This window comes from Bombus terrestris, chromosome 9 (assembly GCF_910591885.1).
Source record: "Bombus terrestris chromosome 9, iyBomTerr1.2, whole genome shotgun sequence".
Taxonomy (NCBI): domain Eukaryota; kingdom Metazoa; phylum Arthropoda; class Insecta; order Hymenoptera; family Apidae; genus Bombus; species Bombus terrestris.
This window is the reverse complement of record NC_063277.1, coordinates 8,355,472-8,376,377: the sequence shown is the minus strand read 5'-3', so window position 1 is coordinate 8,376,377 and position 20,906 is coordinate 8,355,472. Positions and strand designations below refer to the sequence as shown.

At 35.0% G+C, this 20,906-nt stretch overlaps 4 protein-coding genes across 5 annotated transcripts in view; 3 read left to right on the top strand and 1 right to left on the bottom strand.

Moving 5' to 3' along the window:
• The first annotated feature begins 181 nt into the window (after nt 1-181).
• Nucleotides 182-1,204, top strand: LOC100647466 (NADH dehydrogenase [ubiquinone] 1 beta subcomplex subunit 8, mitochondrial). Its single transcript, XM_003397590.4, has 4 exons — nt 182-343; nt 489-712; nt 803-955; nt 1,034-1,204. Exons 1-4 carry the CDS (start codon nt 214-216, stop codon nt 1,085-1,087), a joined length of 561 nt encoding a protein of 186 aa, XP_003397638.2. The 5' UTR covers nt 182-213; the 3' UTR covers nt 1,088-1,204.
• A 278-nt stretch (nt 1,205-1,482) lies between these two features.
• Nucleotides 1,483-4,927, top strand: LOC100647697 (FK506-binding protein 15). Its single transcript, XM_048408308.1, has 12 exons — nt 1,483-1,696; nt 1,915-2,076; nt 2,146-2,665; nt 2,739-2,939; nt 3,016-3,051; nt 3,143-3,325; nt 3,406-3,588; nt 3,650-3,866; nt 3,936-4,195; nt 4,271-4,396; nt 4,473-4,604; nt 4,687-4,927. Exons 1-12 carry the CDS (start codon nt 1,614-1,616, stop codon nt 4,762-4,764), a joined length of 2,181 nt encoding a protein of 726 aa, XP_048264265.1. The 5' UTR covers nt 1,483-1,613; the 3' UTR covers nt 4,765-4,927.
• A 374-nt stretch (nt 4,928-5,301) lies between these two features.
• LOC100647811 lies at nt 5,302-8,161 on the top strand. Of its 2 annotated transcripts, XM_012311829.3 has the most exons (6): nt 5,302-5,472; nt 5,756-6,046; nt 6,175-6,283; nt 6,358-6,705; nt 6,771-7,092; nt 7,190-8,161. In XM_012311829.3, the coding sequence occupies exons 2-6, from the start codon at nt 5,775-5,777 to the stop codon at nt 7,720-7,722; spliced, it is 1,584 nt and encodes a 527-aa protein (XP_012167219.1). In that variant the 5' UTR covers nt 5,302-5,472; nt 5,756-5,774; the 3' UTR covers nt 7,723-8,161. The 2 variants fall into 2 exon arrangements, with proteins under 2 accessions (XP_012167219.1, XP_020720044.1); XM_020864385.2 differs by having other exon boundaries at nt 5,303-6,046.
• The window catches only part of LOC100649143 (nuclear pore complex protein Nup88), a 71,194-nt gene continuing 58,435 nt past the window's right edge, over nt 8,148-20,906 (bottom strand). The window contains exons 3-13 of the mRNA XM_048408309.1: nt 11,315-11,413; nt 10,853-11,039; nt 10,671-10,768; nt 10,260-10,455; nt 9,897-10,057; nt 9,725-9,810; nt 9,328-9,572; nt 9,093-9,203; nt 8,796-9,022; nt 8,398-8,643; nt 8,148-8,317 (exon numbers count right to left, since the gene is read on the bottom strand). Coding sequence (XP_048264266.1) covers nt 8,254-8,317; nt 8,398-8,643; nt 8,796-9,022; nt 9,093-9,203; nt 9,328-9,572; nt 9,725-9,810; nt 9,897-10,057; nt 10,260-10,455; nt 10,671-10,768; nt 10,853-11,039; nt 11,315-11,413 — 1,720 coding nt within the window. The 3' untranslated portion in view covers nt 8,148-8,253. The remainder of the gene's footprint in view (nt 8,318-8,397; nt 8,644-8,795; nt 9,023-9,092; nt 9,204-9,327; nt 9,573-9,724; nt 9,811-9,896; nt 10,058-10,259; nt 10,456-10,670; nt 10,769-10,852; nt 11,040-11,314; nt 11,414-20,906) is intronic.

The following is a 20,906-nucleotide window of genomic DNA, read 5'->3' as shown; positions in this document are numbered from 1 at the left end:
TAAAACGCCCTTGATTTCATATTTTATTAGAATAAATGCAGTTTTAAAAAAAAACATTTTTTAAATAAAAATATAGATATATTATATATAATAATAAATATTAAATAAAAATGTACGCTTCCATACATGTATTTAGTACATATTAGCTGATATTAGTATATAATACTGATCTTCCATGCATCATCCTATGTCCACGCATACAAGTCATTAAAAATGGCTGCGCTACAGAGTAGAAATTTGTCAAAATTACTGTTTATGGAAAATGCACCACTTATTAGCTTTATTAGAAAGTATGAAAAGCTTGTTAAGTTGTCTGAATACGAGGTTTTAACAAAGAAATTGCGTAAGCAAAACATTTGTATTTGTGTAGAGTAATTAAAGGTTCTTTTCGTATTTTTGATAGGTTAAAATCTTATATAAGCACTTATATAAGAAGATTGTTAGGGATGTAAACATTTCATTAATTATAATTTTTTTATGTATTACAGAACCTTATCAAAAGAAATATTTACCAGGCCCCTATCCAAGAACGGAAGAGGAATGGATTGCTGCTGCAGATAAGTATAATATGCATATTGATGAATATAAAGCTTATGCTCCAGAAAAAGGTACTCTTGTAGACTATCCAAACTTACCATTGATAAGCGCAGAAGCTAAAGATCCTTATTATCCTTGGGATCATCTTGGACCAAAAACATGTTATGGAGAAACTGTAGGTATTTGATAGTATTAAACTATAATTGCAATTCGATGTTAAACAATAAATAATAATAATAAATTAATCCTGCTATTTCATTTGTAGTTACCTAAACATTTCCATTTGCTGCAAGGAGATCGGTGTAACTATGGTGTTCGCCAACCCATCAGTGATCTGAAGGGTGCTGCTATTTATATTGGCTTTGTAATAGTTTACTTTCTCATTGATCACTTTTCAATTAAATGCAGTCAACCTAGAGTAAGATTATATTTTCATTCAAAAATAAGATATTGTAATTCTATGTTTAATGATTAATATATAAATATGCCCTTTCAGCTAGCAAAACAATATCCAGGAAAAGGAGTACATTATACTTTTGAACTAAAATAATTTTATGAATATAGTACCATATATATATAGAATGCTACATGTATACATATATATATATATATGTAACAAAATGTATATATTAATTCTTCCTAATAAATTATATTATTATAGTCTATATATATACAGTCGGCATTTATTTCTATCCTAGAAAAAATATAGAATATATACAATAAATTTATATTTTTTATAATATGTATCAAGAGTATAATGGATATAAATTTTTATAATTGTAATTTTATTCATTATTATGTATATTTTAATATTTCATATTAGTCAGATTTTAACGTAATTAATATCTTTATCTATTTCTAAATGAACTGTTAAAAGATTTTATATTACTTATAAAATTGAAGCTGTAACTTTTGTGAATAGAAAGTACTACGCCACCTGTCGTTGATTTTATTAGTCATGTAGTTTGTACGTAACAAAGTGTCATTTACTGTTTATAGGTAGTTTAAGTTAATATTTTTCCTTGTTCTTTTAGTGCACAGAAAAAATTCTTATTTAAGAAATTTAATTTATAGTCATGAATGTAGGAAATGTTCAAGTACCAAATCTCGATAAAATTTTACGAGACAATGATGAATCTGATTTTATGCCAGCAGCAGGGTATGTTTACTTTCTTCATAAACTACTAATTGTATTAATATATAACATTAAAAAAATTGGGTATGACTCGTACGAAATATAATTTATACGAAGGTTATAGACTTTATAACCACTATAAAATTTAATATTATTCTTTTCTTGTGGTTTCTTTAATTTTAATTCAATTAATTAGTAATTGCAAGAACATGCTTAGAATAAGTGTATATTTTTTACTTTAGATCAAATTTGGCTGCTATTTTTGGATTACAAGCTAAGACACTAGATAGTTGCTCTTCGACAAAACAAATTTCTAAAAAATTAAATACACACCGTACTTTGATTCAAACAATTTCGAACAAAACAGAAGTCATAATAGCTAAAGCAGTACATGCTTTCAAATTGTGAGTTTGAGTATATTTTCTTATTTTAATTGTTCGTTTTGGATATGTAATAATTAATGTTACTTATAGGCAAAATGGGGCTTACATTTCAATTGGCAAGCTTGGTATGGCTCTTACAGGAAATCTCGCAACAAGAATATATCAAATTGTATTATATAAAAGCAAACAAGAACATGTATCAGTTGTTACATTAACACCAGATTTTTTATATGTAATACAGCCAAACAATTATTCAAGTTATTATGATAGCAATAAGGAGAACTGGTCAATTTTATTTGAAAATAATGATATTTGCATAGAATTTGCCAGAGAAGTAGGTTTAGCAAGATATTTTTCAAAAAATGGGAGAATGGAAAATGTACTTTATCAAGATTTATCACCAGTTAATAAAGATGTAACAGTAAAAGAAGGAGACAATATATCCATCAAATATTTCATTGTAACGGAAATAACACAGCCTCTTAAAGACATTCCCACAACACTTCAAACAATGACAGTAGAAATATCTGTCGATGATAATTGGGAAAGAACACTTTTAGGGAGCGTTAAAGGATTAAAAAGAATATTATTTGTGCCTTCTAATAAACAGGTTTTACATGAGGTTTTAATAAGCAACAGTACATTGTAAATGCACATGTATTTTAAACATGATTGTTTTATAGATTAGTCTAGGACCAGGATTTCCTAAGGAGAGAGATATCTTAATAGAAGTACAAGTAGTAGATATACAAACATCTGGGGAAACTGCCCATTTGCATAAAATTCCAAGTGGTAAAGCTTCTATTATATCACGAATGGCAAAAATGGGACAATCTATATTACCAAAACTCCCATCTACTACTACTGACTCTGAAGATACTGAAGTATACTCAAGTGCTTTTAGTCTAGTTATATATACATGTAATTGAATCAAGTCAATAATGAATAACATATTTGTAGGATGACATACCATATAAACCGATTCGTCAAAAGAAGGTAAGTAAATGTTTAATATAATTTTAAATAATATATTTGCAGCAAAATTTAATTTATATTTTGATTTAATTTTATAATCTCGTAATCTTAGGTCGAATCATTTCAAGAAGAATTACAGAAAAAACAATCTCCAGTAGAATCTGAAGATGAAATATTAAAAAATTCACATAAGGCATTAAAACTAAAAAGTGATGTATCAACAACAAATACTGCTTGTAAATCTTTTGTTAATCCATCTGTGATTACTCCTCAATGGCCTCCCACGCAAATACAAGTATATAAATTTAAATATATTGAGAAATATATTTATACTCGATAATTATCTTGTATTATTAACATGTGGATTTATTGTAGCCAAACTTTATTACCATGGATGGTCAGGTATATTCATTACAGTCACAGACAGTAACTTCAACAGTACCAACAATAATAGATCCAGGGTTAAATATGTTATTGTCTGAAACTCGAATGACAAATGCAGAACTCAGAATGGGAATGTCTAAGATAGCTGATAATGTGCAAAAAGTGCTTGACAAGGTACATATATGCTGAAAAACTTACATTTATTTATCAAAATACTATTATGTGTCATATATAGTTTCATGTTCTTGAACTTCAAAATGCTACATCTCCTATAAAAGATAAAACGGCTTTGGATAATATTCTGAAAATGTTGTTAGCCATGAGTACATCTGAAGAAAAGGTTAGTCAACCATACAAGAATATAGCTAATATAGCTACTGATAATTTCACTCAATTAAATGAAATGAGGGAGAGAATAAGCATATTGGAAAAAGAATTAAATGAATCAAAAGGTAAAATGAATACTCTTATTAGTCATATAACGGTGTATTGATTATATATTAGTTCAATTTTTTATGCAGAACAAGTAAAAGATCTTGAAACTCAGAAACAATCTTTAGTACAAATTAATGAGAACTTGCACAAAACTATTAAAGAATTAGAAATATCTTTAAAAGATGCAAATATTGCATTCAGTAACATGAAGAAAGATTTAGAAGAAGCGAAGGAACTTAATAACAGATATAAGGAAGACACAGTGGTATTAGAAAACAAAATGCTTAAGCTTTCTGAAGAATGCAGCAGCACTGAGCAAGCTACAAGTTCTAAAGAAATAAATGAAGTAAGGCTTTTCATCTACTGTTCTTATGCTATACTTTTTTTTATATATTTTAATATTTATGATTGTATTTCTTAGAATAATAATAAAAACAAGGAAATCAAATATATAATGAATAGAATTTACCACATTTTATCAGATAAATTTGTAGACGAATACTACTCTATAAGTTATATAAGAACAATAATAGCAACTACAATAAAAGTAAGTATATGAACAAGTTAATTCATATATACTTATATACTATTCCTTATAATCTTTAATGAAAATATAATTCTAGAATGTTACATTACAAGTTTTATATAATACTGATGAAACTAATGATGTTGAATTAGAATTACCTACTAATAATACAGAAACTGATACTTCAAAAATTAGTAATACGGAACCAAAAATTTCTGACTTCAGACAGGTTTTAAGAAAATAATTATATAATTATTTTTATTCATATCCATTTTAATTCCAGATGTATTTTAAATCATGTTTTTCTACAGGTATCTTCTATATTACAAAATGAACCACCACCCATTCCCCCCATAGATACAGAAGATGATAATGACTGGCTACATTAATAATTATATTCTTCGGTTTATAATTCTATTTTGAAAATACACAAAAATTTATGTATAAAAATAGTAAAAGATAAAGTTTCATGTAATCTAGAAATTTGTAAGCTACCCGAAGACATCTCTCAAAAAATCTGTATATTAATATCAATAAATATTATTTTGAATATATCGTTGACTTATCACTTTGTTGTAATACTAAATGATAGGTTATTATGTTTTATAACAGTTTATATAACTTTTGTTTATTTGATATCAAGGATAATAAATGAATTTATGTTTGTGAGAAATATTGGCAAATTATTTTGTGACCGGGATCAAATTACCCTAAATCTAAAAAAATATCTGAATGTGCAATAAATTACAACAGTTGCGCTGTAGTTCAGTCACTTGTTCTGTATTAGAAATGGCGCAAAATCAAGGTACAGGTTTTTGTGACAATTGGATATTATAGAACATTATATAGATATTATAGAAAAAATGATATAAAAAATATGACAGGACGTAAGTCGCACTGTAAAGATTGAAAATTAGTAGAAGACAAAAAATCCCGCCTGTCTTTGTCCGGCTCTTGAGTAATTCTATTTGGCTGTATTCACGGTTTCGTCGTCCTGGCTTCTACCACGCCAATCAAATTGAAATCTAACCTCAAAGTTTCGAATAAGAGAAACAATGTGTTTGCTTCAAATGTATTCCTATCGAGAGATTTTTTTCGTTAGTAGAAGTCGAATTAAACAATAATGCAAACAATAATTTCAATGATGTTATTTCATTTGTCCCAACATATTCTAACCTTCATTTTATTTTTAACATATAATACATGGTCTTTAACGACTATACAAGATTCGATTTAGATTTTTAGAACGCTCGCTTTTTTGCAACATTTATTTTCTGTAAAATGACACGAAAATGAATACTAATGAATACAAATAACCTTACAATGTACTTTATACCTATTCTTTGACTAACAAGTAATACATATTTATTTATAAAATAGACTGTTAACTGTCACTTTTATGATGGATATAAATACTGTGGAAGATGAGGATGTATCTTTTCATTTGGGAGAAATGTTTGATAGTTATGAAGAATTAGAACATAAACTGGAGAAGTTCTCAAAGCGTAGTCTGGTCCACTACTGGAGAAGAGATAGCAGAACAGTTAGTGGAGCTCATATGAAAACTGCTCGTCCAATAAGCGAGCGTTTAAAATATTATTCTGTCAAATATGCATGTATTTATGGCGGTCAGAAGTTTTTACCACGTGGAGCTGGTAGAAGACAGTCTCAGTTAGTTTATAAAATTATATACTATTCAAATTAGATTCCTATAATAATTATTTTGTCCTACTAAATGGATATAAGAAAACATATTCATATCATCAATTATATTTTATAAATATGATTGTTTTATTTAGATCGATAAGAACAAATTGCCCTGCTCATATTATGTTAAGAGCATCAAAAGATGGTACAAAGCTAGAGGTAACTAGTGTCAATAATGAACATAATCATGAAATCTCAGAGGTAAATGGTAGTAATAAAATTATACTAAGTTAAGTTTTATAATAGTGTATTTGATTCTATCTTCCTTTTATTAGGAACTGTTTAAGAATCTTCCACAAGAAAGGAAATTATGCGGTGAAATTAAGCAGGAAGTACAAGATCTTATGCAGTTACACATTGATCGCAAAAGATTAAAAGAATATGTACGATTACGAACAAACAAGATACTTCGCTCCAAAGATTTATTTAATATAGCAGCTGCTAATAAACAAAAGAGGAATATAACACCTGAGAGAGCATATCAACTGTTTAAAAAAATTCATGATATAGAGAAAATGCAAGGGAGAAACAATGATGGGAAAGTGTATTCAGAATCTGAAGATGAAATTGCACAAACGATAAAAAGGATAAAAAAGGAACAAGAATCTCCTTGGGGACAGGATGTGAGAGAGCTAAATTTCATGATACAAAATTCATTAGTATATTTATTAAATAAATTATTTTTCAGGGATTACCAACAGAATTGGAAGTAAGTGAAGGAAATGATGGTGATGATTCCTACAGTGGTCAATTAACTCAAGAAGAAGTAGTGGATGAAATTGATACAACAGAAGGTGAACTGTTAAGAACAAATAATGACGGGGATATTATAGCAGCAAATGGTGAAATTGTAGGAGAGTTAGTGATGCAAGATGGAGATCCATCTGTAATTGTTGAGTCCATTGTGAACGCTGATGGTTCTGTTTTCGTAGATGAGAGAGAATTTAATACCTATTGTAACAATCATTTGTCACATAATGTAGATGGTAACCAGTCTCCCAGTACCAGAGGTAATTATAATTAATTGTAATTGTAATTAATTGTAATCATAATGTTTTTATTTTTGGAGAAAAGAACATATGATATTATGTTATCATAATGTGTCAGTTTTAGATATTGAAACCATTCAGCCTACTACTGACATAGAAAAAATAAAGGGAACGTCTACCTCACCTAAACAACAAAGTAGATCTCTTACACCTCAGTCACACCAAACTGCAAAATCGTCACCAAATACTTTTAATGAATCTACAGACTCTAGGATTTGGATCATGAAAGAGGCTACAAATGCCGAGGCAGAGCCTGATAGTGGGCCTGAGAGCGAAATAAATGGTTCAAAATCGACAACGACTTTAAAAGCAGATGTCGATACATCGGAAGTAATATTATCGGACGAAGCCAGTCATCAGTTACTTCGGGAGCAACTGGCAGTACTTCGTGCAGAGAAAGGGAAACTGTATCATGAAACTGAAATGTTAAAACTTAAAAAGGACAAATTAAAGTTACAGATCAATTGTTATTCAAACGAGATACGAAAACAAGAAATGGAAAAAGAAAAGTTGAGACTTGAGATTAAATTGCTACAGTCAAAAGTTATGGAAGATTCTAATGATGTTTCTCATTATATTTTTGTGCCTTGAACAATGCTTTGTGGTTGAAGGAATATGATTACAGAAATAACATGCAGATAAATTGGTAGGATCTTTTCTTTGTTAAGAAAAATTGCGCGAAAATCGTTTTTGAAACAAATCGAATGTTTTCACAAGTGTAATGATAAAATTATTGAAAGAAACGTTGCTAATTGATTTAATTTTATTTAACAATTAGTTTGTCAATTACACTAATAATTTAATTTCTTGATAAATGTACTTGAAATTAAAGTAATACGATAATGTTTAATATCTCGTCATTTAAAGTTGATATCATTTGTATTGCATCTGATGTATGTATGTTCTTCTATATTAATACTTAAAAGAGACATTCAAAGCGAGAAGTTATTGGAAGTATTCTTTATGCCAATAATGTGGTTGATATAGGATAAATGTATAGGTAGTGTAATAAATTATTTTGCAAATAAAACCATTTTTTATTATACGAAAATCCTATATTTTGAGGTAAAGTAATTTACAATTGTTTGAAAATAACGATAGTAATACACTTTATCATTCAATTCAAATGCTCACTTCTTCCTCCAACTTTTTAACTTCTGTAACTAACTCTTTTATATCTTTTGCCCTGTGAAATAAAAAAAAAAAAACAGATCTTTTACTGTATATCTAATTAATATATTTTTATTACACAATAACAGTACACACATTTGTCCCAGGTTGTTTTTGATAGCATTTTCTTGATCACCTCTAAAAACGATTTCTCTTTTCTTTCCAATGCTTTCATTATTCTCTGTAGGCCCAGTTTGCTCCAATTTCGTTTTCAGTTCTAGCAATTTGATTTTCATTTCTTCTATTTTTATTTCCATTTTCCTTAATTCCTCTGCTTCTGCTCTTTCAATAGGAGTCATAGACGGTTCCTTGTAATTCACTAGTCGTAATACTTCTTTTGCTCTGTAAACCCATAAGCTTTCATAGTAAATTATTGTAACATATTATCGGTATAGTAACCATAACAGTGTAATGTTTTGTTAACACGTTTTGTTAAAGATCGGAAATACTAACAAGATTTATGATTTAGAGTTCAGACTAATTGCGTGACTTACCTTTGCGCTAATTTTTCTTGCTCATCCTTAATATCTTCATACTTTTCAGCCAACTGTTCAGCAGTCTGATGCAATTTTTTCTTTGTTTCTAACAAAGTATCTAATTCTTTTAATAACTGGGTTTTTATTACTTTCAATGCACGCATTTTCTTCCCGATTTCTTTCCTCACTGTATCATGTTTGACAAAATATTCTTTGCGAAAGACATCCGTGGCGTGATATAAAAGCTAATTACGGAAATCATTTTTTTTTATTTTCATTGAAATCAATCATTTATTTATTTATATTATTTAATACCTGTAAACATTCCCGTGGAGTGACAGATTTTGAACCAATTTTGATAAGGGGTTGTGATGTTTCACGTTTCAACAACCTTTTTATGTACACGTCGAACGTCTCCTTGTTTACCTATAATTTATATCAGATTATGTATTAAATTCTACATGACAATAGCAGAATGTTTTGTTTAGTTTGTGTGATATAAATATATAGGATGGTCATTAAATAACTGAAGAAAAAATGGATTGCTCACTTTCTTGTTTTTGTCAATTATAAGCTCTGGAAGCTCGATCTCTGGAAAGTAGTAAAGGTCGATAACAGAACGGGTGACGACATCACCGGTATGTAACAAAGCTACTAAAACGCATGGCTCCTGCAGTAGTCCAAATCCAAGAATTGGTGTAGCTTCGTTCTGTTCTGTGTGCTTGGTTCTTCTACAGATTAAGTACTGCAAACTGGGTTGATTCGATAGCGATGGTAAACATGTATCTTCGTTTTCTGAAAGAATTTACTTTCAGAAACAGTATTCGGACGACACAGAGTAAATTTCAATAAATATACATATAAATATAAATATACGTTTTTCTTGCAGCTCGATAAAATGAACAGAATCAAAAATGTAAATTAATCGAAAAATTAATCTTTTTTACCTTTCGAAGCGTTTATGTATTCATCTAACTGAGAAACCATCGGCAGAGTGATCATGTGGATTCCAGCATTGTGAGAACAGAAATACCTATAAATAAATTTCATATTTATTACGCTTATGGATACGGAATAACTATAAAAGGAATAGATAGAGAAAAGGAATAGAAAACTTACCTCGACTTGTTATGCTTGTCAGCGTGAAGATGTATCGGACAATTATATTTTTCATCGTTATCTGCGAAAAACAGACCTAGATCTATTTCCACGCATTCATAAACATATAATGCATCCTCTGGTGTGTGAAAATTGTAAGTCGAACCATACTGTGACCAAGTCTGAAAGCCACAAATATCGATTAAATACATAGAATTAATTAATTTCAAATTTTTATAAGAAATATCTTCTCCTAAAAGATTATGTGTGATTCGATGAATCTGCAAATTTCGAAACACAGAAGATTCATTGGATTACGAATTATAAAACACTACGTAAATGTAAAAAACAAATTGCAAGGAACAACTTAAAAAGGACACTCACCGTTCTATCGTTATCATCGTCGTTGATTGTTTCTTCTTTCAACAAAATCGCATGATAAATCTTCCCAGTACACATAGCGACGACCACTATCGGCGGTGTAGTTTGCAGACACATGATGGAACATGAGTCTATTCCATAATTATCGTCGGCCGGAGGATACATAGAGAGTGATCCCGATACCACTGGATTTTCATGTCTTAATCAAATTAATAAGCACACGTGAAAGAATCATTACATCGAGGAGGAAATTGAAGTTCTTATAATTTTTATACAATGTTATGATATGATAACACCAAAAAGGACTAAATCTATATAAAAAAAATAAGATGATAACGCGATGTAAAAAGTTCGATCAATTAATACGAATACTGATAGAAATATCAGAGACGAAAGGAACATATAATCACGTACACATCGTGCAAAATATTTCCACGAACGATAAGCACTTCTCCATTTCCACGTAGAACCAGAATCGGCCATTCAATTTGATTCCAATCAATCACATTATCCTGAAATATAATACTCGATAAAATTTCTTCGTATAGTACTATTTTAGCGCTATTTTATAATATTTCTTAGTCTTAGAACTATACCTTGTTGATGTCTTTGCCAATAAACAGTTCTGGCCTGCGTAGAGTAGGCGTTGCGAAATCAAAGTCCACCGCTATGTCGCCCAAAGATGTGAAGTCTGGTATCCTCGATGGCGAACCAAATGGTACACGACCAACTTTCCAGGATTTTAGGCACTTTGGTCTATTACCTACTTCGCATTCGTATAAACTGGCAGAAGATGAAATTATACTTATTATTAGTTTTAAGATATTTTCTGGTATATTTTAAGCCAACCATACAAAACTTCTTGTTCGATTAACGATTGAACGAATGAGAAGTTTCAGAAATCTTGAACGAAAGACTAAAATTAGACGGAAAGACTAAATTATACTCGTGACGTATAAGAAACGTTAGTCTAATCCAAGTATGTAATAACGTTTAGCAGACTTAGAAGATTAATGGAATTTTATCAGAGTTATTGTATAAGAATAATTCTTAATTACCGAAATGTATTTTCAGATGTTAGAACTAGCAAATGGGAGTCATTCGTAGATCCTGGATGCCATCTTGCCTTCCGAATGCTTATCGTTTCATTGTATACCCTAAAAAGTAGGAAAACATTATATATTTATTATTAAAAGATTGTTGTTATATAAAATATGTCTTACATAATGATAAATTGAACGTGACTTGCTAAGCTCGCATTCAGAATTCAATATTACTAAGCTCAAAGTTCTAAAAAAATTCCGTGAGTTCCGTGAGAAAAGTTTTTAAAAGTCGCAGACGAAAAATTCTTTTTCCTCTAACTGGTCTCGTCTTTATACACTTTGTCCATCCGTCTTTAGGCGTGTCCTCGTTAAAATTTAAATACATGGGAAAATGTTCTGTCCAATGCAGAAAAGTTTATGAATTTTCGGGGGCATCTCCCAGTAACGTCGTTGACGCTGTGCACGGTCGTCTGCCAGATATAAGTTAAGTACGATACACGTATATCCATGTGTTCGTCAACAGTAATTAAAAGGTTCGTTATTGTCCACGTGTAATTTTTTGCACGAACCATAAGGTTACGATATGGTTAATTGTTTTTATGCAAGAGACGCAAAATATTTCAAAGTTATGAATTTCCAGTGTTTTTCCCAAGTGGACAATTTCTTTCACTAGAATACCTTCGATCGTTCGAATAAAATATTTAAGACGTTTAAAGAAATAGCAGATGTTTGACCTGCATAGAAGAGGCGCACTTTGCTATTTTCAACACATTGCTTACGCAAATATAATATTTATTTTATATGTTAAAAAGATGTTTGCTTTTTCGATGAAAATGCTATAATTTCTGTATTTATTGATGCCTCTTTCTAATATAAATAAATAAATAAAAGGTATCGAATGTTCGATGAACGGTGCATTTTGGATCTGCTGTCTGTCTGGTTACTGTCTTACCTGTTCTACTTGTTCAGTTTCACGATCAAAAATAAACTATTTACAATAGCAATTTCATGATGTTTTAAGTACAGTAATATAACAATATTGCTAATTAATACGGCTTAGAAGCAACTAAAATGTGTGAAATATGATTTCGTTTCCTATAGTAACACTAAGAATATGGACAAACGTGTCTCTTATTATTTCATTGCGAATATAATTGAATAACATTGATTTCATTTCATTTCTGGAAAAATGCGTTCTCCGCAATTTATGTGGTTGTTGTCAGGACCAGCGACACCTTGACAATTAAACGCAATCCTCGGGAGGAAAATCTCTAATTCGAACACCGAGAAAAGTGTCGAAAGCGAGGTTCGTCCCGCCCCGTCGGCCTTTTGCTTAGTTATCCCGACGTGTCGTTATTTAACGCAAATTACCCTAATCTTTCACGATCGTCGTACCCCAGGCGGCATAACGAAAGGAATACAGCAAAGCGTGTCGCGGTGTTTGTTTTTCACGGGGACGAGCCGGGGACGAGCCGGGGACGAGCGGCGACGATGGTCGCCTACATTTCGTATATTTTATTATTACTCTCGCACTTTCCGTGGCTGGACACGGTAACGCTGGCAAAAGGGGTTGACGGTGGTTAGCCGTGGCCGTTATTAATGTCCACGGCACAGCGTTGGCCAGAGGCAGGCAAGGAGCGTGCAGAGGGGTGGGCAAGAAAAAGAGAGAATCACGCAGAAAAAGCGAGAGAAAGGGGTTTGACGCAAATGGAGAACGAGAGAAAAGCGGAGGGAAGAGAGAAAAAGGGCAGGAGGAAAGAAAGGGACAGTGAGACGAGGAAAAGCAGGAGGAGGAGGAAGAGCGTTGGAAAAAGAAACAAAAAATCGATGGGCATAGGGTATCGTCGACTGGTTACAGTGGATACACCAGCGACAAGGACGAAAGCAACTTTACCATCACCAACGTTCCCGGTTGCAAAAGCACGCCACAGTTCTTAATAATTGATAAAAATGTACGCACGCACGCATAGAGAGACAGAGAGAGAGAAAGAGAGAGACAGACAGAGAGTCGGTCGAAAACCAGACGACGTGGTCAACCCCAGCGCCTCGGTCTGTTCTCCCTACCCTTTCCGTTCGCGTCACGTCGTTCTCGCTCGGTTTTTCCCTTTGGGTTGGCCACCTCTCTCTCTTACCCCTTTGCACGCCCAACCTTTCATGTTTCGTTGACAAAGGCACACGCAACGATTTATTCGCACTTTGCACCGCAGCCTCGCGGGGATTTTTCTTCGTTCTGTCACAATTTTGGTATTATCAAAATTTATGGCTACCCCTACCACGGTCGCGCTGGACCATACGTGTTCTCTATCCCCACCAACTGCTGCTAACTGGTTTACGTGTTTCTAAATGCCAAAATTTCATCGTGCTCCTCCGTTCCCCAGTTGGTTTTTCTCGATTCAGAAGAGAGCGATAACGATTCTTAAATGAATGGGTCGAGACAAGAATAGGTTTAACATTCTCGGTACTAATGCTAAGCGACAGATTTAGACTTTAAGATATTCGATTTATCTCCGATTCTTTCGACCAACTGTTAATTCGGTGCTTTCATACGAAGCTTTCGTAAATAGTTTCTATAATGTTGTCTGATTTTTATCGGGATCAGGATCAATTATCATGTCCTATGTAAGGAGAACGAGTGCTGCAACCAGGTATTTATAATTTATTTTACGATATACCGATTTGAAATTCGATCGCACGAGGCAATCGGTTCGTCGCAAGCCCTTACAGCGCTGTTAATTCAAGCACAGCGGCGTGGTAGCCGGTTCGAGCGTGAAATCTGCGAGATCATATTCTTAGGTATGTGGTTTCATTAGAGTCTCAATTACAAATCTGACAGAGTCTATTATCTCAAAGGAGAAAAATGTGTAATAATGCTCGAATATTTGGACGCGAAGCACGCGTCGACTAGTATGCCGCTGTGTCAACTATCGCGGAGCTACGGGGGAATTTCTTGGCCGGAAGAAAAGAAAGAGAAGCGCGGAGGGCAGCTGCTCGAATCTAATTAAGAAATTCTTACACGGCGGTGCCGCGCATTCTGCCACACCCTTGTGCCCGTGTGCTTGTACACTTCTCTCTCGTCAGAGGTGGTTCTAGAAAAAATTAAAAATAATTTTTCCTACATAAACGTATTAACCTCCGGGCGGAGCGGAGCTTTTTACGCCGCGCTTTCCTTCCAATTTGTACAAAGAATGGCGCGGACCTGACTTCAAAGCGGATCTTACGCAGTGTCGTATCATTTTGTTCTAGAAACTTTTCCGTCGTATTTCCCTTCAGTTGTGCGCTTAAGTTACCTGCAAGCTTTCGTCGTGGCTTTTCACCGACCCCGCTTAACCCTCCTACTCGTATTCCCCCGATAATTTACCAAGCTTGTTTGTTCACTTCCTCGCTTTTCTGCCGCCTGGCTGCGTTCAATTGTCTTCAAATTTGTCTGATAAAAATACTACTGTCGACGAGCTCCTAAATCTCTATTACGAATCCAAATAAAATAGACTTTTCGAATTTGCATTCTGAGAAGAGAGCGAATAGACGAGCGGTTGAGTTTTTCTTTTTTTGTTAAATAAAAAAGAATATTTTAGCGAAGAATTATCATATAAGGTGGTTGCTATAGAGCTACAGTGGTGCAACGAGGAAAGGAAATATTTTTACATGAAACACTAAATCGAAAGTAGAGAACGAAATTTGGTTGCAGACAAAATTTTACGTGTCCACGTTTTAATTTCTCCGACTATAATTAAAGACTTTGTCATTTATCTCCATAATATCTTCCTCGTTGAAAGTTTCATAAAGACACTAACCTACGTATGGTAATAATTCAATAATAAATCATAAACAAACATTGCAGATTTTTAGAAAGTCGATAAGAATTTTTGCACCCGTTTGAACAGTTTGTAAGACACAGGCTGCTTGATTTCCTGTTAAATAGAAGCATCCTTGATTATCGATACCTCGTCTTTCATCGTAGACGTCGCATACAGCCGGGTTAACGAGTTATGTCTAATCTATGCATCCGCTTATCATAATGGCTCTCGTTATATCGTGAGCATAGCTTCCTAAGCCCAGCAAACCGCCCCCTCGACTACCGTTGTCGTCTGTGCCCTAGCCACCCTCCTCCCTTATGTACCATGCCGCCGCGGGAATGTAATAAAAATACTCCAAGTAACTGAACGATATTACGTCGTTACGGGACCACCGAGCGGAATTAAGTGCTCTGCTTTCTTCTCGAACATTGATGTCGATTAAGTACCTACTACATATGTATACGCTTGAAATTTGGGATCGCCTTCTCCTTTTCTAAGAAAATTTTCTAAGAAAATTCTGTCAAAAACTGGAGACCTGAGAGTTTGGAATCGACTTGTACAAATTTATTAAAATTACACGCTCATTTATCGATGTAAATGCCAGTTTTTTTTTTTTAATCAAACATGTAATGTCTACATAATATGGAAGTAAATTTTCACTTATTAATTTTGCTTTGTTAATTTGAAGATGGCGGGGAAAAATACTTAATCGCCACGCTATGTAAGTACCATTGTAAGACATAATATTCCACTTAATTTGTCGTTGCTATTACCACTTCTGTAATGAACACTTTGCTCTATCTTCTACCAAAGATATCTCGATCACTTCGAGACCTTGAAGCTTCTGACTTTTTTCGCGTCCTCTAAGGTCGAGCAATTACAAGAGAAAAAATATTTTAGCAGATTAAACAAGATAACCGGAGCATCTAGGATGGTGTTAGACTTTGCCGATGCGATCGAGTTTTTAATTTGATTTCGATATCATGAACGAAAATGTTGATTATTCAATGAAAAAGTACATATTAAAAGATCCATACTTTGGTAATTTAAAAAGATGTGAAAAAGGTGAAAAAAGATAATTTCTCGGTAGTATAACATTCTTTTCTCCTTCTGATTTAAAACCGGAATTAAATATTTCCTCTGAAATTAATAATATTTTCAAAATATCAGTTATTTATCAGATATGCTTTAGATCCTCGTTTTTTTCAGGAATAAAATCAAAATCTATTTCAGTGGGATGCATCGGTCTGAAGGTAACGGCGAACGAGAGATAAGTGAACTCTCCCGCTTTCATCTTCTCCTTCTCGGCAATAAATCCCGGGGAAAAAACCTATCCGGATCTCCCGCTGGCCTTTTCGCCGCTTAACCTAAAAATTCATTAGATTATAAAGCCATTAATGCTCATACGCGCGACCGGATTTCTCTTTCGGTTAGCCGGGTCCTATGGTCGAATTGATATCCTGCTCGGCTAAAACTTTGATCGCGTTTCATTTGGACTTTCGTCCGACTGGATTCTTAATCAGATCATTTTCTATAATTTGCCATAAGAATGATTTATGGCGTAAGAATAAACTTTCACTGTCGCTACGATCATTGGGAATTTTTTTTTACACCGATTATAATGAAAATTCGTCAAAAAAGAGCGTAATAATTTTCACGAAATGTCTTACAAAAATCAGATATTACAGCGTACTATCTGTTGAATCGTTTCGATCTATCACCGGCACCAAATTCCTATGGCGATCAATATGTTAAATTAAATTAACCCTCTACAGTCAGAATTTTTGTCTGTTGGTAAAAAGGAAATAAAACCTCGACTGTTTGTGTATTTACGAAAAATGTAAATGCGCGAAAGAATGAGCGCAATGTGCAAGAATATCTCGAGTAAAGTATTTGCTGCGATACTCAGGCGAACGAATCTAATTTAGAATCTGGAACGATCATTTTTATCAATACAAGTAATGAAATGAAATCTAAATAATTTGAATTTGTATACAGAGAAATAAGAACGATGCGTTGCTTGTTAACAGAGATGCGATGTAAATTTATCGACGTTTTACTGTGCTCGGCCGAGGAGTAGCCAGATCCGCGAGAAGGATATTTGGCGTCTCTGTTGCGAGTCGCGTGGATGGGCCACGGTGAAGGAAGACGCGCGAACGATGGTGTGAGGGTGGCCCATAAAATCGGGATGTTACGCAAAATATAACGAGCAACGTTCTGCTGGGCTGGCTGACGCTCCTGTCGTAATTCATCCGGCTCTCGCTTGCGTTCTCCTTCCCGACGACACCTGCGTCGGCAACTAAGCCCGTTAATCCTCGAGGTTGCGTCGCGCTTTCATCGCGGCCATCGGTTTCCAACGGCGTTCCTTGCCGCTACTTTGCAGCCTCGTCCTGCGTGCCTTGTTTCTCGATCCTCTGGCCGCGACGTGCCGCCGCTCCATCCCAACCAGTCATACTTGAATCGTAAATCCAGCGACTCTTAAACCTAAAAACTCCTTGGATTGTCTACCCTGAGGCTCTGGATAGAAGTACGTGAGAGAGGAGAAATGGGTTGTAGGTTGAGAAAAGTGGGGGAGACTGTAGCTAGAGAACGAAGAGATAAGAAGAATGTCGGCTTTTTATCTTTTAAATGTTTTCAGAAATTCGCTGATTGTTTCTGTGGTCTGTATTTGTCTCTGTATTTGGATTTGGATAGATTTATCGACCACGTATGGATGTGTCCTTAGACTTCGGATTGAAGAATACACACGTAACGGATTATAATTTCTTCTTCTTACAAGCGAACGAGATTATGATTGTTGGCGGATAATTGAATATAATTTAATCTTTATGATCGACGCTGTTCGTATACATTGACTGGTAGAAGTAGTGTTTGGAACATTTACCATAGGAAGCTTTCATAGATTGTATTATTTACAATATTTTCTAAAATGTTTAGTTTAGATGAAATGAATATTTTATTCCAGCGGAATTACGGATTCCGTTCTATTGAACCCCTGAATCACCTACAATCTGTTTCATTAGATCTTCTAACGTAACCACGTACTGATTAATCTAATCGAATCTGCTCGAATTGCCACTTGAAAATAAATTTCGTATCTATCACTGCTAAACTTCTTGAATCAACAGAATTCCAACATCGAGTTGTTCGCCGTGCTCCTAACGATGCTAATGTCGTCTATCAAGAGGAAAGACTTTCTAGGCGAATTTTCAATTCTCGGACCACGCGGCGGAATCATGCAAACGAGCCAGATCTGATAGAGTATGAACGAAGGACGCGAGGGTGATGGAAAGGGAGCAACAAAAGCTCGTCGACGAAGAAGGGAGAGAGCGAGAGCGAGCTAGAGTGAGCGCGCGCGAGAGAGAAAGAGAAAGTTAGAGAGGGGCGGGTGCGGGATAAGGGATGAAGAGAAAAGGAAGGAAAATGTAAGGTCCATGGTGCGGTAGCCTCTAGCTGGGGCCACACGTACCACGGTAATTAAAAGAACCGACAGATGTCTCTCTTTTACCGTGGGGTTTTATTTCGTTACGACGACAACGACGACAACGACGACGTCCAGGACAATGACGACGCAGACGACCACAGAATGCGTCTCGCGTATTTAAATTTTCCACCGGCGTTCCGGCTGGGAATTCTTTGATTAGAAGAACCGTCGCAGCTGCCCCCGCAGGCGTACCGCGATTACCTAAGTGCGTGTTTTTTCTACGTAGACGCAGAGAGTCTATGGTACTACCTTTTTGCTGTTTTCATCGCGCTAAACTGCTGCGCGTTTGTATACGCGTAGAATGGTGTCTCCCATGCGCGCCGACGAACCACGGCGAGAAAAGGTGCCGGGAAAGGAGCTGGAAAGCTATTCGAGACCCGCATTGTTCGTGCTTGTGATCTTGGAGACAGGCGGGCCTCGTATGGCTGGCCACGTTTTGTCGTGTTCATAGCGAAAGAACATTGGAATTAGATTGCCTCTCTTGGGGCAGTTTTCGAATATGTGTGGTTTATGGTTCTACATGGAGAGGAGACTATGGAGATGAGATTTTTACCTTAAAGACGATTACTAATAGGAAAGTTGTTTTAATCTACTCTCTGACAGTGTAATAAAATGTCGAAGAATTTATTATTTAGAAAATACTAATCGTCCCTTTAGTCTCAAGATTTCTGCTGCGTTTCTGGCATCGGATACGAGAGATATATACTTCTCTTCTTATAGGACATAAATAAATAAATAATAATAATCATTATTAGTATCACATGTGATTTAAGATGCGACATTTATAGTATTATATTTGTCTACACTGTTAAAGGTTTCTTTTAAAAAAATCGAAAGAAAAAGAAGAGATTCAGGAAACTTCCATTCAATCTTTTCTAACACCTCACGTTATCGAAAGAATTGACACGATTAGCGAGACATAGCCGAACAACGAGATCCAAAACTTCCTGTTCGCGCTGGATTACCACGATCGCAATTACAACGAAGCGATCCTCTAATTTCACTCATCGCCACTTGTATTTCACCTCTTTTGTTAACCGCTGATTCGACGAGAAATATCGTTCGGCCGGCAATAAAGTTTCGCGCCGCGGGGCTGATAAAGCGCGGCACACATACCGTGGCCGGTGCAGGGGGTGGGGTACGGTCACGCGCGGCTTCTATATTTTTCTCCTCGGCACGGCGGCGTGGTGACATTTTTCAAAAGGCGCGGATATCATCGGGGACCATCTAAATCATCCCCGACGCGCGGTCGAGTACGACGCACCCTATGCTCGGCCTTTGCAAACACCGCCCCTCTTACCACCCCCCGAAAATACATTGGTCTGTGCGTTGGAAAACCTGGTGATTTTCGTTAGTGCTTGCTCATCGAAAAAAAGTTGGACGAAAAAAAAAGAAACGAGTAAACGGGGTGGAGAGGGCGGTTTGAACACAGGTCAGGTCAGGAGGGTGGCGATGCGGAAGTGGTGTGTGGAGACACGCGGCTGGATGGGCGAGAGCACGTTGGATTACCCGTCGACCGAATGTACGAATGGACCGCGTGTGGTTCTCCGAGATTAGCCTCGGCTTTATATCGGGATTACATATGTAAAACCATTAGGTTAAATCATTTTTTAAATAAACGCATCCTATCCCCTTTCGCCGGTGGCCGCGACCGGCGCCGGGACAGATACGAGGCCGGCCTGCAACAGCCCTTCCCGAACCAAAGGGGTGAGTCCACCGGACTCGTGCGTACCACTGAAATATTCCGTAGCACGTACGGCACGCGCGTGCCGGATCCACCGGTTCTCGTTTTGGAAGACACTTGAAGATTAATTTGAAATGCTTGGCGTTGCTCTTGTGGAGTTTGCAGTGTGTAAAGTGTTTTGAGAGCCGCAAAGTGTGTTTAGAAGAAAAATTATGAACATTTACGATGCTATCCACGCGAAAGGCTCGATAGAAAAGCGAAACATGGTAGCGAATTTCTACTCTTCTACGAGTCTCCGCAGATCTTTGTAAAACGTATAAGTTAAACTAAATTTCTTAGTGTGATATGCGTAAATATTTGAGTATTTTCTCCGGCTGTATTTTCCTTACTTTTTATATTCTATATTCGATATATTAAAAATAACATTGCGCTAATCTTAGAATCTCGGGGAAACTTTAAAATGTACACTTTTATAAAGTACACGAAGATAATTAAGAGAAAACGTATCTTTAAAAATTCCCGTGACTCGTTAAACATATTTTCCTATTGAAAAAATGTAGATTACAATTATGTATTCTTCTCTACCCAAATTCCAGCAAGATTCGTACCGGCATTTTTTTCTTTTGTCAGGAGAACGTCCCAAGG

Excerpts from the sequence above, each read along its gene's own strand:
- LOC100647466 (XM_003397590.4), top strand. The coding sequence starts at position 214 with ATGGCTGCGCTACAGAGTAGAAATTTGTCAAAATTACTGTTTATGGAA. Across the intron at positions 713-802 it reads AAACATGTTATGGAGAAACT|TTACCTAAACATTTCCATTT; the intron begins GTAGGTATTTGA and ends TTTCATTTGTAG. Across the intron at positions 956-1,033 it reads TTAAATGCAGTCAACCTAGA|CTAGCAAAACAATATCCAGG; the intron begins GTAAGATTATAT and ends ATGCCCTTTCAG.
- LOC100647697 (XM_048408308.1), top strand. The coding sequence starts at position 1,614 with ATGAATGTAGGAAATGTTCAAGTACCAAATCTCGATAAAATTTTACGA. Across the intron at positions 1,697-1,914 it reads GATTTTATGCCAGCAGCAGG|ATCAAATTTGGCTGCTATTT; the intron begins GTATGTTTACTT and ends TTTTTACTTTAG. Across the intron at positions 4,605-4,686 it reads AAATTTCTGACTTCAGACAG|GTATCTTCTATATTACAAAA; the intron begins GTTTTAAGAAAA and ends GTTTTTCTACAG.
- LOC100647811 (XM_012311829.3), top strand. The coding sequence starts at position 5,775 with ATGATGGATATAAATACTGTGGAAGATGAGGATGTATCTTTTCATTTG. Across the intron at positions 6,284-6,357 it reads ATAATCATGAAATCTCAGAG|GAACTGTTTAAGAATCTTCC; the intron begins GTAAATGGTAGT and ends TCCTTTTATTAG. Across the intron at positions 7,093-7,189 it reads CCAGTCTCCCAGTACCAGAG|TTTTAGATATTGAAACCATT; the intron begins GTAATTATAATT and ends ATAATGTGTCAG.